The sequence below is a fragment of the Haemaphysalis longicornis genome, unplaced genomic scaffold, assembly GCF_048455015.1.
Source record: "Haemaphysalis longicornis isolate Haplotype H1 unplaced genomic scaffold, Haemaphysalis longicornis Haplotype H1 scaffold_10, whole genome shotgun sequence".
NCBI lineage: Eukaryota > Metazoa > Arthropoda > Arachnida > Ixodida > Ixodidae > Haemaphysalis > Haemaphysalis longicornis.
This window is the reverse complement of record NW_027526204.1, coordinates 155,152,785-155,168,069: the sequence shown is the minus strand read 5'-3', so window position 1 is coordinate 155,168,069 and position 15,285 is coordinate 155,152,785. Positions and strand designations below refer to the sequence as shown.

Sequence of the window (15,285 nt, the reverse complement as noted above, 5' to 3'; positions counted from 1 at the left end):
TATGTTTTGTTCTTGTTCAACAATGTTGACAAGTATGAACATTGCCACCGGACTTTGACGTTTAGATTTGGCTGTGCAGCTTAGGTTTCACTTTGGCCGGGTGGCTGAATAGCGTAACAGGTAGACAAACATACAGACAGACAAAGAAAGACTATCGCCCTTAAAAGAAGTGGTTTTCTTTTCTGCCCTTTGCTGGGACACTTTGTTGATAAGACCTTTCAACAAATTCCAGTCCGGCTGCTTTCTGTGTCCATCAGTTGGATCACCGTACGCGATGCATGGTTTCGGGCGAGTGAAACGTTTTGACCTCACACTGAAGAACTGTGAACTGGCTTCAGGACTGTGCGCATTACACAGCGAACAGCCTTTTCGATGCATTCATTCTTGAAACGGACAACCTCTGTTTCAATCGCTTAAACTTTTCTCATCCCCCGGGGAGCCCGGTTCACCTGAACCACGGCCAGTGGAGCCCCGCATGCAGGCCAGTGCCTACCTGGTAAACCTCGGGGCAGTGCTCCACGTCATTGTAGTTCTTGTCGGTGGGCTTGGTTGTGGACATTTCGTAGCCGGCAGCCATTTCAAACAGAGCATGGCCTGGGTCCAACAGCGGCACCTCGTGACACTCTCCTCGCCCAGTGCACCCAAGCCCAGCTGCATTTGCAGTGCATCTGCCGCCCTCGGCCAGTGCCCAGCATGCAGGACGGGGGGGACCAGTGTGCAAGCACTGGGACAACGCGCAGGGGGCAGCGCTTCCCGCTTCTTGCGCTGCAAAACTGATGCGGTTCTTGCGCTTCTCCCCTTTCTTGCGCCCACAAAACTTTTTTAGAATTTTTCTTGTGTTACTCATGAACAAACCATGTGTATGTAACAACACAAATGATGTTTTTGTCACTTTATGGCCACCATAAGAATATTACAAGAATTTTTTTTCGAAATATATTCGTCCAAATAATTTAATTAAATCAGCAATAAAAAAATCAACCCTGGGGGATTGCATATGGCGAAAGAATTTGACCCTCAAAAGGTTAAGAATGCCCCACGCACAAGAAAAAAAAATCTCGGGAATGCATTCTTGAGATCACGTTTAACATTTTCTGCTAATATGGCTTAGGACTCCCCAAACACACAGGGGCTCTGCCTGCAGTATCGAAGGCAGTAAGGAGAACAGAGTACCAAATCCGTCAATGCCGGGGCAGTCTGCTGCCCACACTGAGTGTTGTTGGATACCAGTGTCTATGAAGACGTCAGCTATTTGCACCGTGTGTCACATGCTGCCAGGGGGCTGACCTAGATCAGATAGTGGTCCCAACTGCCAACACGGGGGGTGGGGAGCGGCACTGCGAGCCAAACCATGAAGTGTTTGGAGAAGGTGACACCCAGGGCGCTAGTAGAGCAGCTTGTTCGAGGGATTCCGTACAAGTCTGAGGCAACAGGTCTGCAATACCAGGTGGCTCAATGCCCAGACCACCCTATCATAGCAAAAATCCACTACGTGGTTGGCCTCCTTTCATCCCAGTGCAGTGCACATGATTGCCCCTACTTCTCCATCGCTTGACCCTCAGACCATGCAAGGCACACCTGAAGGCATTGCAATTGTGGCACCACTGTGGGTGTACCCCCTTGGCGTTCGCCCTGTGCCATGTTCTGTGGAGGTCTTTGTAGGACAACGCTGCGGTGAACCCTGCCCTTCGCTCACAAATGGTTCACTTCCATTTTGTGCACCTGGTCAGCTTGCATTTGCGCTGCTCCAGTTATTATTGTAGGGCCTTTCAGGGCGTCCGCAGCAACTTATTGTGCCCCTTCCCCAAATTTCTCTCCACTCCGAGTGGCGCCTGGCACGGGTTGCCGGGGGCTCCCTGACGGCCGCAGGGACAGTCATGCCTCCAGCTGCCCCGACCTGGAGCCCCCAAGGGATCCCTTCGCAGGATCTGCCCCAACGGCCGTCCTCCATCACCAACAAGGCACCAGAAGCATAAACCAGAGGCTGGAAAAGTCAGAGGTGGAACTGGAGGGAGTTGCAAGGCACTGCGTCCCGCCGCAGATTGTGGCAAGTGCTCTTCTTCCTCGCGGCACGACGGAGGCGTGCAAAGGTGGCGGCCCACGACTGAACAGGTGCCCAACGGCTGGCACGCCAGATGATGCACGGGCTTCTAGGCGGCGGGGCCCATTTGCGTCTCTGGTCAATGCAGTGGAAGGCGAGGGTGGCAAAGAGAGTGCAGGGGTGGCGGAGCGGTGGCCGTGCAGTGCCCATGCAGCCGTGGCCCTCGCTCACCAAAGCAGACGGCGTCCACCACCTCCTTGTCCTCACAGATGCGCTTGCGGATGAACGCCGAAACCCGGGGCACATAGCCTAGCAGCACGTTCTCCAGGCCGGTCAGCCTGCAAGGGCACACAGGCGGCCGCAGCTGCCCTCTTTCGTGCGTCCCTCGCCCCCGCGGCTGCCTCGCCGGTCACGAGGGAGCCACCTAGCTCAGGCCAGCAGTGTGGCCACATGCACGCTACACTCACTGCAGCCAGCTGTTCTTTCTCCGTGAGTCACAAACAGTACGTCACTGCGAGTGTTTCGAACGTGACCCAAGCTGTTTCACAATGTTTTTCTTGATCAATCCGCTTATAAACTACCACAGTCATGGCAAACAAACTAGGTGACAGAAAGCAGACAATTTTATGCATTAAGCACAAACTCCGATCAAAATGAGCACGTGCATTGGCATTACAGGTTCATGGGTGTCCGGGAGAAGGGGCAAGGGGGGGCCTGGAGATTTGGATATTTTTGTGCACTACAAAAAAGCTGCACAGCTTGGTTGGCCCATAATTAAAATAACTTTTCCCTGAAGGACGAAAGAGAGGAGAGAACGACACCGACGTTCTCCCCATGTCCCGTCATTTATGCGAAGTGTTTTTTAATTATGTAAGGGAACCAACTAGCCCAACAATCCACACTGTGATTAGCACACTCAGGTCCTGCGTATCCGTATGAAACGCCCTTCAGGACTGCGGTCAACATTGCATGCACATTAAACACTGACAAACATAGCCATTGCCAGGCATGTCACGGCAGGGAAACAGGCTGCCTGTGCTGGCTATTGAAGATAGCGAACAATTCTGAAAGGTTTGGCGTATTTTTTCTTCTAAACTCTAGATTTATGCAGTCTTACCGCAAGAACTTCAGTTTTCAAATAAATTTGCAGCTATATCTAGCAAAAAGTCTTCACCGCTACACTTAGTAGGGAGAGTGTAGCATCCTCCTGTGACATCACCTTGTTCGCCCTTTGCTTCCAAATTGCAAAATGTCGGTACCACCAAAGCGCCGAAACAAAACCTATAAACCAGCCCCTCAAAACGCTTGTGTGCCTGAACTGCATTGAAAGTCAGGGAGGACAGTAGTATCTTTATTGTGTGAGCAACGCTTGTGTGCCTGAACTGCATTGAAAGTCAGGGAGGACAGTAGTATCTTTATTGTGTGAGCCATTTCAACAGACTTCATCACACATGTCATCTCGCAATTTGCCCAGAAAAACCCGAGGCATCTGCAGCGTCTGCAGCTGCTATTTAAGGAAGATTGACGGAGTGCAGTTATATGTATGTGAACGTTTTGTGCTGTGTGCTGGTGATCAGTTGGCGTGAGTTGAGAACCCTCATGCAGTGAGACTGACCACTCTTCTTTACGAAGTGACAGTAACTTTTAGCATTTTCTTTATTAACTGTATTTTTTTGTTCGGTAATAAAATCCAATGTATGTTCTCCAAGTCTGGTTCTAATTTGCTGTTTGTAATTTTTGTTTCATATGTGTAGTTTAAACCACAAATAGCACCTTTTTGGTGCTATCCAACCGTACCCCCCCACCTGCAAAAAGTTCTGCGGACGCCCTTGTACAGGTTAGTTGCTTTGGCGAACTGATACACTCCATGAGTTATTGACCAAGGTATAGCTACCTCACTGGCCATCCACGGCACACTGTACCCACAGACCTACGTACGTGGCTTGCGAATGAGGACACCGGAGAATGGACCCCCATTGGTCGCCCACCGGCACCCTCCCTCACGGAGGAGCCCCCTTTTTCCACCAACCAGTGTTTGGATATTCACAGGATTCTGCTTGGAGAATCCGCCCAGGTTGGTCGTCGGGGATCCACACTCCCCACGGCCACGAGATGTGCGAGCCCCTCAGCAAATGAGCAGAGCCCCCATCTCCACTGTGAGTGGCAGTTGTTTGGTACATTATCTGTATTCACGGGTCAATAAAGCCACTGCTTGGTTGCCGGAGCCTGCAGTCCGGCCTACCGTGCATGAGTACTCAGACCTGAGGGTGTGAGTCTTCAAATTGCACTGTGGGGCTCGTAGTAGTACAGCTGGGTAGTTCTTGCTTTCGCGCAGCTAGTAGGGGCCCCCCGTTGGCCCCTACACTAGCCCACCGCTTTTCCCACACACGCACTGGGTCGCATCAACGTGGCGCGCCCACCTGGCGACGCCGTTCTGCAGGATGACGTTGCCCAGGTGGAGGTTGTAGAAGGCCGGGAAGTCCTTCTCGTGGAGGAAGAGCAGGCCCTCGACTATCTGCTTGGCCAGCCGCTGCACCTGCGGCTCCGGCAGGCCCGTCCCCTGCGGACGGTACTTCTCCTGCCAGTCCTCGTTGTACCTGCTCTGCACACGCCAGGAGGGAAGGGGGCCGTCACGAGGACCGAGTCGCCGCACTGCCGGGGCCCGCTTACATGGTAGATGAGGTCCTTGAGGGATCCCACGTCGTTGAGCGGAGACACCACCACCACGTGCGGCCGTTCCGCCAGCACCTATAGGCGGGGGGGGGAAGCCCCCGGGTAGGTGTACTCCCCTCACCTCACGGGGGAAGAAACAGCAGGGGCGTACACAACGTGTCGAGTCTGTGCTCAAAGAAGCTTACCGAGAATCGCAGGAGGAAATCTCCCCCACTGACATTTCCAGTTGCTCATGTCGGGAGGGGGGGAACCACGAAGGAAGTCTGCCACTTTGCCATAACCACTACAAACATCATTGTAAGCTCAAAAATGAGGGGGAAATGGGATGACCAAGTGAGGCCCCAGGTACCCCTTTACACTGCTCCTGCAACGTGCAGCCAGTGCTCACACTCGCGCTCCGTTATTTGCAAGACTGAGACAAACCAAGTGTGGGAGAGTGCACTTAGGCAGTAAATAGGACATAAAACACTGGTGGGTTCAAGGCCAACACCACTCGTACCTTGGGTACTTAGGTGACACCTATATACAGTGAAAGCTCGTTAATTGTAACCTTTATATACAGTAAAAGCCTGTTCATTCTAACTTCAATCATGCGAATTTGTGGATAATTTGAACTGTACAATTTGGTCCGGCCAAGCTCCCATAGAAGCCTACGTATAAAAAACCCTGCTAATTTGAATGTGAGTGGACTGCTCCACAGATAATTCAAACTACGCGCCTCCACGTCAGCGGCTTGGTGCCTGGGGATAGGCCACAGAAACGCACCCGCTACCTAGACATGACAGTGCACTGCCTCCGGAGTGTAGTGAAAAACGGAGAGAGGACGTAAAATAGGGTAAAACCATTAAACCCCAATAGCAAACGCTTTCAAAGACGTCTCCCTTGCGGAATGCATCACTGTGAAGGCAAAGTGCTGATGTTTGTCGACGCCAGTGCTTCCGATACCCTATTTCATACGGCTCTACTCTGCCCGACTGTGGCTCCCGATCCAGTGACCTGCACTTACATAACAACGGAGAAGTGGCCGTCAACGCAGGCAGAACTCCTTGCAGTGCGGGATGCTCTGCTACACACATCGTTGCTAATCAACCACGCTTCACCACAGTGTACAATTTACACTGATTCGTCGGCAGCTGTTCGAGAGCTTCGTAAAACTCTCACGTCCAACGAACTTCTTCTAGAAATCCAGGACATAATGGACACTTATCCGTGTCGTGTGCGCGTGTCATGGCGCCAACGGAATAGCCACCCCGCAATGCAGGCTGCAGATGCCGGAACACACCCCGTGCGTGTGCAATATCCAGCTCCTCTTGCACCTTCGTCAAACGGTGTTCGCCTTGCCAGTGCAAAAGAACGTCTACGGCGCACCGCGCGCGCTCTCATACCCCCGTGCGGTACAGATCTCCCTGGCGGGTTGTCTCGCCAAGATGAGGTCCTGCTCAGACGTCTTCGCCTGGGAGTCGCCCTCACGCCAGCTGTGACGAGGTCCTGGCCTCCTCAATACCATGCCCCGTTCAACTCCACCTGCCCCTTTTGCCCCGCTCCAGTTGACCAGGCTACAGCAGAGCACCTGGTGTGGAGTTGCCCTGCTCTGCGAAGCCTACGCGCTGTGCACATCGCCACCTGCGGCCCGTGCCCCGGACATCCGCCAGACTTCATGGCGTGGATACAAGGACCACATCACGGCCCCCTGCTCCGATTCCTTCGGGAATCCGGCGTGTATCTGTACATTTAGTTTCCCCTTATGCTGATTAGCAAACTTCCGCAATAAAAAAAAAAAAAAAAAAGTGCATTGCTTTCTGGAGTGCTGACAGATGAGGACACCATTTCTGAGGTCAGAAACACAAAATCAGTCCCTGCCAGTGACGACGACGCAAAACCGGACACAGCACCACTGCGTTCATACGCCCGAATATCGTGGTGGGATGGACTATACCGCCCGTCTCTTCTTTAATGTTGAAAAAGGCAAAAAGGAGGAGGCCCTCCGCCGAATGCGGTAGTTAGAGAAAAAGTGATGGCTGTCGCCGTATAGGGCAAAAGGCAGGAGGAAATTACAGTTTTTCAAGAAATAAATTATGGGCACGTCGTACTGCTTCCCTATCACCATGTACAGTTGCTATTCTGCACTTTTGCTAGTTCAAACTTGTATTCATTCGAACTGAGACGGTGCAGTTAAAATTAACGAGCTCATACTGTTGAACGAGTGGGCTATATGGCGAAAGCGGCCATAGCCTCACTCCCCCCCCCCCAGTGCTCTGGTGCGCACCTTGATGTCGATGTCGAGCACGGGGTGCACGTAGGGGTGCTGCAGGCCGAGGAAGATCTCGAGAAGCCCCGGCCGCACCTGGCAGGGCGAGTGGCGCAGCGGGCACGCGTCCGGCAGGGCCGTCACCGTCAGCAGCCGCTCCGTGCGCGTCGCGCTGTCCCGCACCACGAACCAGTGGCGGTCCATGCGGCTGCCGATGTTGCACAGCTGGTAGCGCAAGAAGTACCGCGTCGACCCCCGCAGGTAGTACTGGCAGTTGATCAGGGCCTCGTCTGCAGTGGGGGGGGGGGGGGCGTGAATCGATGCGTGCGCCCCTCTCCTCCCCCCTCGCGGCCACTCACTGCGGTCGATGTCGCCCCGCAGCTTGCGGCTCAGCTCCAGCCGGTCCGAGACAAAGCTGCTCTCGTTGTCCAGCGCCAGGTACTCGTGCCGGGGGTACCTGCACAGCCGCCTCCCCTGGCTGAGAAGACACCCCTCAACTCCTCAGGACGACAACGCATAGACTCCCGCTTGTCTAAAATGGTTCCTTGCCATGGTTCCTTCAAAGTGGTTCCTTGCCACTGGTGCCACCAAGATTTAATAACCTGTAGAACTAGTTCCAAGTGATGCATCCAAAAACCGATTCTCTTATCGCATTCACCAGGGTTCATAGTAGTATTGGAAAGTATAAAGACTACAGTTTTATGACCAACACTGTTTTGTCTATTGTTCCTCCAATATGACTAATTATCTCCAATTATCTTGGTAACTAATTGACTTACTACTCAAAAATAATGGTAGTCGAAATCAGTGGGAAAAAAAGCAGCAAGATAAGTTTCACAGAGTTCACTTACAAATGAAAAGAAACTGTTTTAAGAGCGCTCATAAAAACAGCGTGACCGCAGCTTTTGGGTGCACACACCAGTGCGTACTGATGGCACGAACAGGTTAGCATGGAAAGTGGGTGCAACTCATCATTGCATCCCCCTTAGCACTGCCTCAGTTCGTAGCTTCAATGCTCATCCATCGAAAAACACCTGCAGATTGCAAAACACCTCAGCGTTGATGCTTCAGCATGCATAGAAAGGTCTGTAAAGACAGAATACAAGCTTGTTTTATTCGAAAGACTTGGCGTTTTATAGTGCCCCCAGCACTTGTCCAGCAATGAATGATGCTTCACTTGTTGAGAAATGAACATTTTAAGCAAAAGTTTTGAAAGCAAAGACTACTGTGGAGAGAAGGCCAGCCAGATGCCCTATCACACACACATTCTCACGAAATGCCCAGAGCAAATGAAGGAAGGTGCTCAGTAAACCCGCAGGCAACACAATCGATCGACCGCTGCACACAGCTGGTGAGCACAGCAGACACCGCTTTACATTGGCCACACGTATTAGTGAGCGAGTCATGGAAAGCGCAGCTGCATCAAAAGAACGTGCAATCAGGACACTTGGTCATGCAATTGTCAAGTGTATTTGCGCAAGGTCAACACCATGCACACAGAAAGGCTTGTAGGCGAAATTCTCTAATTGCAAGGAAAGTAAGCTTCTTGCAGCACACACCATGACTACATGTTTAGGAGACAGAAAGACTCATGGTGAAAAAAAAAGAGGGCTGACGATAACGATACTCCTCAATCCGAAATTTGTTTCCAGCACGCACTGCAGTCTTCTCGATCAAGGCACATAGCTGCTGCGTCCCAGGAAGGGATAGCGTGATCAGCAAACAAACGGTGGCGTGCGCTAATCTGCCGTTATCTCACAGCTCATCGTCGATGCCGAGCATGTTGTACCGTATTTTCCGAGGTATAAGTCGCAGTTTTTTCTGAAATTTTCGTTGGTGCATCTTATCTAGTGGTGCGGCTTATGCATGGAATAAATCTGGTTCGCGGTGGCCGCGGGTGGACACAGCTCTATGGTCTAAATGAATCCGAAGCCCATCGCTACGGTGTTTCTCATAGCCCATATGTCGCTTCGGGAGGTCAAACCAAAGAATTTGCAGCTTTTTCTAGTCAAAAACAATAACGATAATAATGGCCTCCGACAACTGGGTGCCGCTTTCTGCCATGCACAGTATTGAGGAACTCTATGATGCGCAGTAACTACAGTTCAGAATAAATTCAAAGTATATCAAATTGGGTTGCAAAAACAAAATGCAGCTTATAAATTATTACAGAGAGTAACTCTGAAGGAGGTAAACATGCTGCTAATTTTTAAAATGACAGCTTGCTGATAAGTTTCGATTTTCGGGCCGCTTCTGGTCTTGTCGCTTTCCTCCGCCATGACTTCTTTACTGCGCTGATTTACGAATGCACGCAAGAGACACGCGACGTTTAGAGAGGTGGCCAAATGGGTCTCCGACTCTTGGGACTCTAATTCTACAAAAACAGTTATAGCCAGGATCATAAAGGCCAGAGTGGTCTGGTCCGCGAGTAGTGACGATGTTGGCGAAGAAGACATCAGTGAGTCAGAGGACGACAGTGATGTGCCGACGGAACTCCCACTTGAAGTTGCTGAATTGTTTGTTAGCGAGTCGGAGGAAGAAGACTTCGATGGTTTTGCCTAAACACCGTCTGTAAGTGCGTGTGTATCAATAAACCATTTTTGAGAAGTTAGTTCTGTCTAGACTTTGGACGGTATATGCACTTGTCTAGCCCTCCATAACGGGGGATGCGCTCATAGGCGGCGGCCGCCGCAACCATGTACTTTCGCCGCTCTTTCTAATTATCTGATTCACTACGAGTTTACCTAATTAACAAGTGCGTCTTGTACACCGGTGCATCTTATACACCGGTGCGACTTATATACGTTTTTGGGGGGGGGAGGGGGGTGCGACATTTTGAGGGGGGTGCGACTTATACAAAGGTGCGAATTATAGACCGGAAAATACAGTAGATTGTGTTGGAACTTCCCGTGCAAATGTCACGTGGTTCGGAAAGCCACACAATGAGGACTACAAAGGACTCGAAGGACCGATGTACATAGAGCATGGAGCACGTGCTGGGCTTGTGTCTTTTTAACACGAAAATGTTTTATGCCCGGGCACACCAAGATTTTAGTGACGTCATATCCGTCACAGAAGTGACGTCGCCAGAAAAAGTACCATTGACACGGCGGCGTTCGGATTCGAGCCCACAAATTCTCCCACCACAATGGGAGGTACAGTGCTCACGGATTGAAACACGACACTGCAAGCACGTGGCCGCCGCTACACGGAGCGCCGCCCGTGGACGCCCGTGGAAGCTAGGTGTTGCATTGTGGTATACCGCGAGGACGAGAGCGTGCTGACCGTAGGCTTACTGCTTCCGGTTGCCAATGAGCGGGACTGTGGTTCCCCACAGCGACAGCGAGGCACTGCGAGCCTGGAGCACTGGAACGCATTTGTGTGCCAACGGTAGTAGCCCGGCTGTGCGCGCGGCCAATTTTGCGACATCGTGTGTGCGCGCTCTTGTTACGCGTGCCCTTCCAATGTGGCGCAGTAATGTTCATGTAATGCAAGGTCAGGCTCATCTGAATAAAAGAAACTTCTGTACGAAGGAACAGCAAACTTTATTCCAGGATGTAAACTAAAAAAAAAAGGTAAGACGCCTTTGCAGGCACGTTCGTGTGTGGTGCAGTGCATTTATACTTCATCGGCTCTCCTCTTTTTTTAGCTTATATCATAGAATGAAGTTGGCTGTTCCTTTGTGCAGACGCTCGTTTTATTCAGATAAGCGTGACCGTGCCTTACATGCACATTATCTGTGTTGAATCGGAAAGGCACGCGTAAGAAGAGCGCGCAAGCAGACGATGTCGAAAAATTGGCTGCTTGGACCGCCGGGCAGATGCGCTCCGGCTCTCCAGGTTCGCAGCGCACCGTTATCACTCCGGGGAACCACAGCCCCACTTATTGGCAACCGGAAGCAGCAAGCCTACGGTTAAAACACTCTCATCCTCGTGGTATACCCCAATGCAACACCTAGCTTTCACGGGCGGCGCTCCATGTGCTGCAGGCCACGCGCTCGCAGTGTTGCGTTTCAATCCATGAGCAGCTACGAATGCGCCTTCTGTCCTTTCCTATGACTCATTCTGATAGTGCTGCCGTCTAGGAGAGGCAAATCGAAGTAGCGCATCATGACGCTAATGACATAGAGTTTCTTACAATACTAAGAAACTCTATTGCTAATGAGCACCGACAGTTGGCGCCTCGATGCCAGCGCCTTTGTGTACAGGTGACGCACGTGAATTGAAGCGCCCTCCGCTGTGGCACTGTTCCCATGACCATCATGTGTTTCAAGCTGCTGTTTCTGTGCATGTCATTTTTGGTTTTGCTGTCCCGGAATAAACCAATTTTTTTCTTGTTTGTTTGTTTCTTGCGTGTCGGCTTCCCTTCGTCTGGCGGGGTCAGGCTCGCGAACCCTTCGCACATGGAGGAGGTTCCTTTAACATTCAACTGCTCCTGTGAGGGTTCCTATGGCAGAGGGATCAGCCACAATTTTGTGCACTTGAAAGAACAAGACGCTTGCTTTCATGGATGCCTGGTTTTGCATTTCCTTTCTCTGGCACCACCAGAAGCCGAGGGTGGTTTTCACACACGTGTCTGGCACGGGCTTAGCATACTGCCCTCCACCCTCACCCTTTCGGAGAAGCATCCTGCGATTCCTAGGCAAACCGGCCTCCCCCTCACATTTCGCAATGCTCCCCTCCTTCGCTTTCTTTCAATCTTCGGTGTTCCCATCGCCTGCTCGGTTATGACACCACCACTGCCGCCAAACCACAGTACCTGCCGGTTAAGTGCTGCACACTAAAATACTATACTATCTGTTGCTAGTACCAGCACTTTGAATTGGTGCACATTGTCATTTGTCAGCTGACCCATAAAAGGACCTAGCTCAATGCTTCCTGTTCTACTCGTAACAACTCGTACAATTAACGCAACTATTCAAATTACCAAACATCCCCGTTAACTTTTCTATATTTTCATTGCAGAAATATTTGCAAATAATTTGATCACCACTAATTTTGCACCAGCAAATAAGTATTTCAAACGCAGCCTGTTGTAGTTACACAAATGGAGATAAAAAATTTCCAAGGCAGTTAACCAATAATGAGCTCCCCTGTAGATTTACAATGCATTCAACTGCTTAAAATTATAAAACAATTTAGAGCACCTCCAATTCTTTGTGAGTTTCATGCTTTGAAGAATTCGTTAACTTTAGAGACGAGAAAAACTTTTGTTTTATATTAGAATTGTGCTCCAATCAGTAATTGTGCTTTCATCGTTTGTTGCACAGTTTACAACAGATCACCTAACACAGTATCACTAATTCTAAGGACAAGCGTGGCCGAATGTAAATTTATTCACATTCAGTAGACGCAGCACTGGAGTTATCACCAGGCACATGCCCTATGCATCAGTCGACTCTTGAACCCAAGACTCACACAGGCTTTCTGTGGCTCTTAGCTGTGGTACGAAAAGCTTTCTTTCAGGGAGTAGTATGGTTCAGTAGCTACTCCTGTGGCGATGTTCATACGCACCGCTGTGCTGCTCAATGTCTGAATAGCTTGTGCGGTGGAGAAGGATGCGAGGTGACATACGGATAGCCCCCCCTGAGCGTTCATCGGGCGAGAAAGTGCGGCAACCACCTCTCCAGTCTTGGAGCACCCTTGGTTTCACAGGCTGCTTCCTTCCAAGTCAGCCGGGCGGCCTTGCCTTTTTACACTTATGACAGGGCCTCAGGAACCACATCCCCTTTGGAAAGGTGTTGCAGGTGTGTGTGCGTCAGTGACAGCTCATGCGTGACACAGATCAGTGCATCAGTGATTTTCATGCATGACAGCCCGACTCCTCCCAGCCTACCTGCATCGTAGAATGGCCCACACTGCTATGGCAGCCAGGGCCATGAGAGCAAATATTGCCAGCAGAATAACCTGTTTGGGGAGAGAACGCAGGGAGGGACACTCAGCACCGCACAGTGTCCACAGCTGCTCTGCTGCTGCCAGCCATCTGGGCCCTTTTGGACTGGCATGACAGCTAGCAGCACGCACCAGAACAACAGTGCAGCTCCTTCCTCTGGTGAGAACACGATGGCAGTGGCCATCACTTCCTGTTCCCTCTCCGCACACAGATGCCTTTCTTGCCGACACTTCAAGCCAAACTGCCTCAGACCACCCGGGTGGTTCTCAGTAGAGCGTACATTTAAGCTGGTTGCTCACTGGGGACATGCCCCAACGAAGGTTGACACGCACCAGGGCCAGTCCAGTCAGAGTTGGAGGGGATCTGCCTTTCTCCCACCTGAAACCATTTGGAGCTGGCTTCCTGTGCAAGGTGGCCTTCGGGTAAGTCAAATATTCCAAGGGTCTGACTCCGCATAGCTGACTGTTCTTGAGCACGGTATTGACTAGACCGCAGCGACAGAGTTGACACAACCATTTAGGCCCTGCTGTTAGTGAATTGAGGCGATAAGAGTGTTAACTGGAAAATGTATAACGCGTGACTAGTATTGGAGTTTGCGTCTAGTATACCAGCACAACTGAACGGGAGGGACGATATCAAACTAACATGCACTGAACAGTCTGACACTAAATTGTCCTGCACCATTTACGTCAATATGCGCAAGGTGGCGAATAAACCACTTGGCCGTTAGTGCAGCTATAGCATGTCAGCGATATCTACCCAACCAAAGGCGTGAAATAGTTATCGGTGAACAGGCTTGGAACAGGGCAACTGACAATTTGATGCATAGCACGAGGTTCAGCCATGGATGGAGGGAGGCCAGAAAAATTGGGCTCGATGGCTAGCAGTGGCGTGACCTACACCTTGAGTACGTAATGGTTGGGTATACACACTGCTGGCATCACCACGGAGCAGCAATTTGCTGTAGAGACTTTATTTTGGCGCTCCAATCTTGTTACTAAACCAGCTGGTCAAGTGCATATATGTGGCAAAATAGAAGGGCTTTATATTTTTGTTTGTAAGTGGACCCAATACTGCTGGTAGCTAGCTAGGCGGGACATTTTTCTCCAGCAGCTAGGTCACTTAATTATCTGACACTGTTTCATGACTGGCTGAATGGGCAATTGCTTGAGCGTGACAGGCATACATTACCAGTACTTGCGTCTGTGCATGCCACATATAAAAGACAACTGGTCCTATTCCCGCTCAGTGTTTTCAATTATCGTTTTTTTTAACTATTCACCTTGTTTCATTGATTTAGCAACAGCTCGGTTCTGACTTTGAGCATGTGAATTGTTCATTCAATTAGGACGTCCCTTCCCGGGTCGTCCTGTGCATATTGTTAAATTCAATTAGATACGAATAAAATATGTACAGCACTGGACTAAAAAGCCGGCTGCGGCACAATCCAGATGAGCCTCCCCTTTTATTCTTCCCTCTTTTTTCATCACAATAATGCTCATTTCTAGCACGGTGAGACGAGCACGACGTGCGGAGGCCACAGCCTCGACGCGGTCCAGCTGCTTACCCAGTAGTATTCCCTCGCAAAGTCGTCCCACCTAAATGCCATGTCTTGAACGCAGGGTTTGTCGACCGACGAAGCAGCGGCGCTTCACAAGGCTCTTGCAGCCTTGCGCGAACGAACGCCGGCCAGTGAAAACGAAGCCGAAGGGAACGTCCGCGGAAGCGCCGCGCACTAGCCGTCTTCCATCGTTACGGGACGACGCTGAGGCGAGACAGCTTGTGCGTGATACAACTAAACGGGCCCCTAAAGCCCACTCTGCGAGTCATATTCGCTCCGAGCTCTGGCGAAAAAGGCGTGTGACTACGAGGATTCGCCTCATGATCCACCGTTCACTGCATAGGTTCACTGCACAAACTTGTTTTCAAAGCGGCGTGTCTTCGTATCCATGGCGCCGATACTGGCCCCCTTGCGGATACCGTTCAAATTATCTTGAAACTTTTTCTCGGGAAGTAAAGGCTGAACATCATTTTCTCACCCCCCCCCCCCTCCCCAAAAAAAAAAAAAAAAAAACGACCAACGATGCCTTGTTTGCTGAGAAATAAATATTTTAGGTTAGCATTTCTCTCTTCAGTTTATTTTTCCGCGGCGTTCATCAGGAGTGGGCCACATATCCGGAGAGTAGTACGTGGGACCATGGAGGAAAGAAAAACAGAGTGGGACTGATGGTGTTCCCTCAAAACATTCACTCATTTCCTCATACAGCGGTTGGAGATATCTGGACATACGGCGCATGCGTGAAACCGGGCTTCCAGTGTGTCAACACGATTACTTAAAAATCGCGAAAAGCAGCAGTTCTAGTTCGCATAAACCAATCAGATCGTTCGTAGATGGGTTTACGTAGTGCGCGAAAAATCGTCGCAGCAGCAT

The 15,285-nt window shown here is 50.7% G+C and overlaps 1 protein-coding gene across 4 annotated transcripts in view; it reads right to left on the bottom strand.

Annotated features, from left to right (window-relative positions):
• Slob (Slowpoke binding protein) overlaps positions 1–14,831 on the bottom strand; it is a 30,584-nt gene extending 15,753 nt beyond the window's left edge. Inside the window, exons 1-8 of one of the 4 annotated variants that reach the window (XM_077691371.1) lie at positions 14,422–14,829; positions 12,798–12,868; positions 7,322–7,419; positions 6,981–7,252; positions 4,712–4,789; positions 4,462–4,643; positions 2,273–2,379; positions 494–594 (exon numbers count right to left, since the gene is read on the bottom strand). In XM_077691371.1, coding sequence (XP_077547497.1) covers positions 494–594; positions 2,273–2,379; positions 4,462–4,643; positions 4,712–4,789; positions 6,981–7,252; positions 7,322–7,419; positions 12,798–12,868; positions 14,422–14,463 — 951 coding nt within the window. In that variant the 5' untranslated portion in view covers positions 14,464–14,829. Of the gene's footprint in view, positions 1–493; positions 746–2,272; positions 2,380–4,461; positions 4,644–4,711; positions 4,790–6,980; positions 7,253–7,321; positions 7,420–12,797; positions 12,869–14,421 lie in introns of all 4 variants that reach the window. The other 3 variants (XR_013320349.1, XM_077691370.1, XM_077691372.1) reach the window with 3 other exon arrangements.
• Positions 14,832–15,285: the final 454 nt, after the last annotated feature.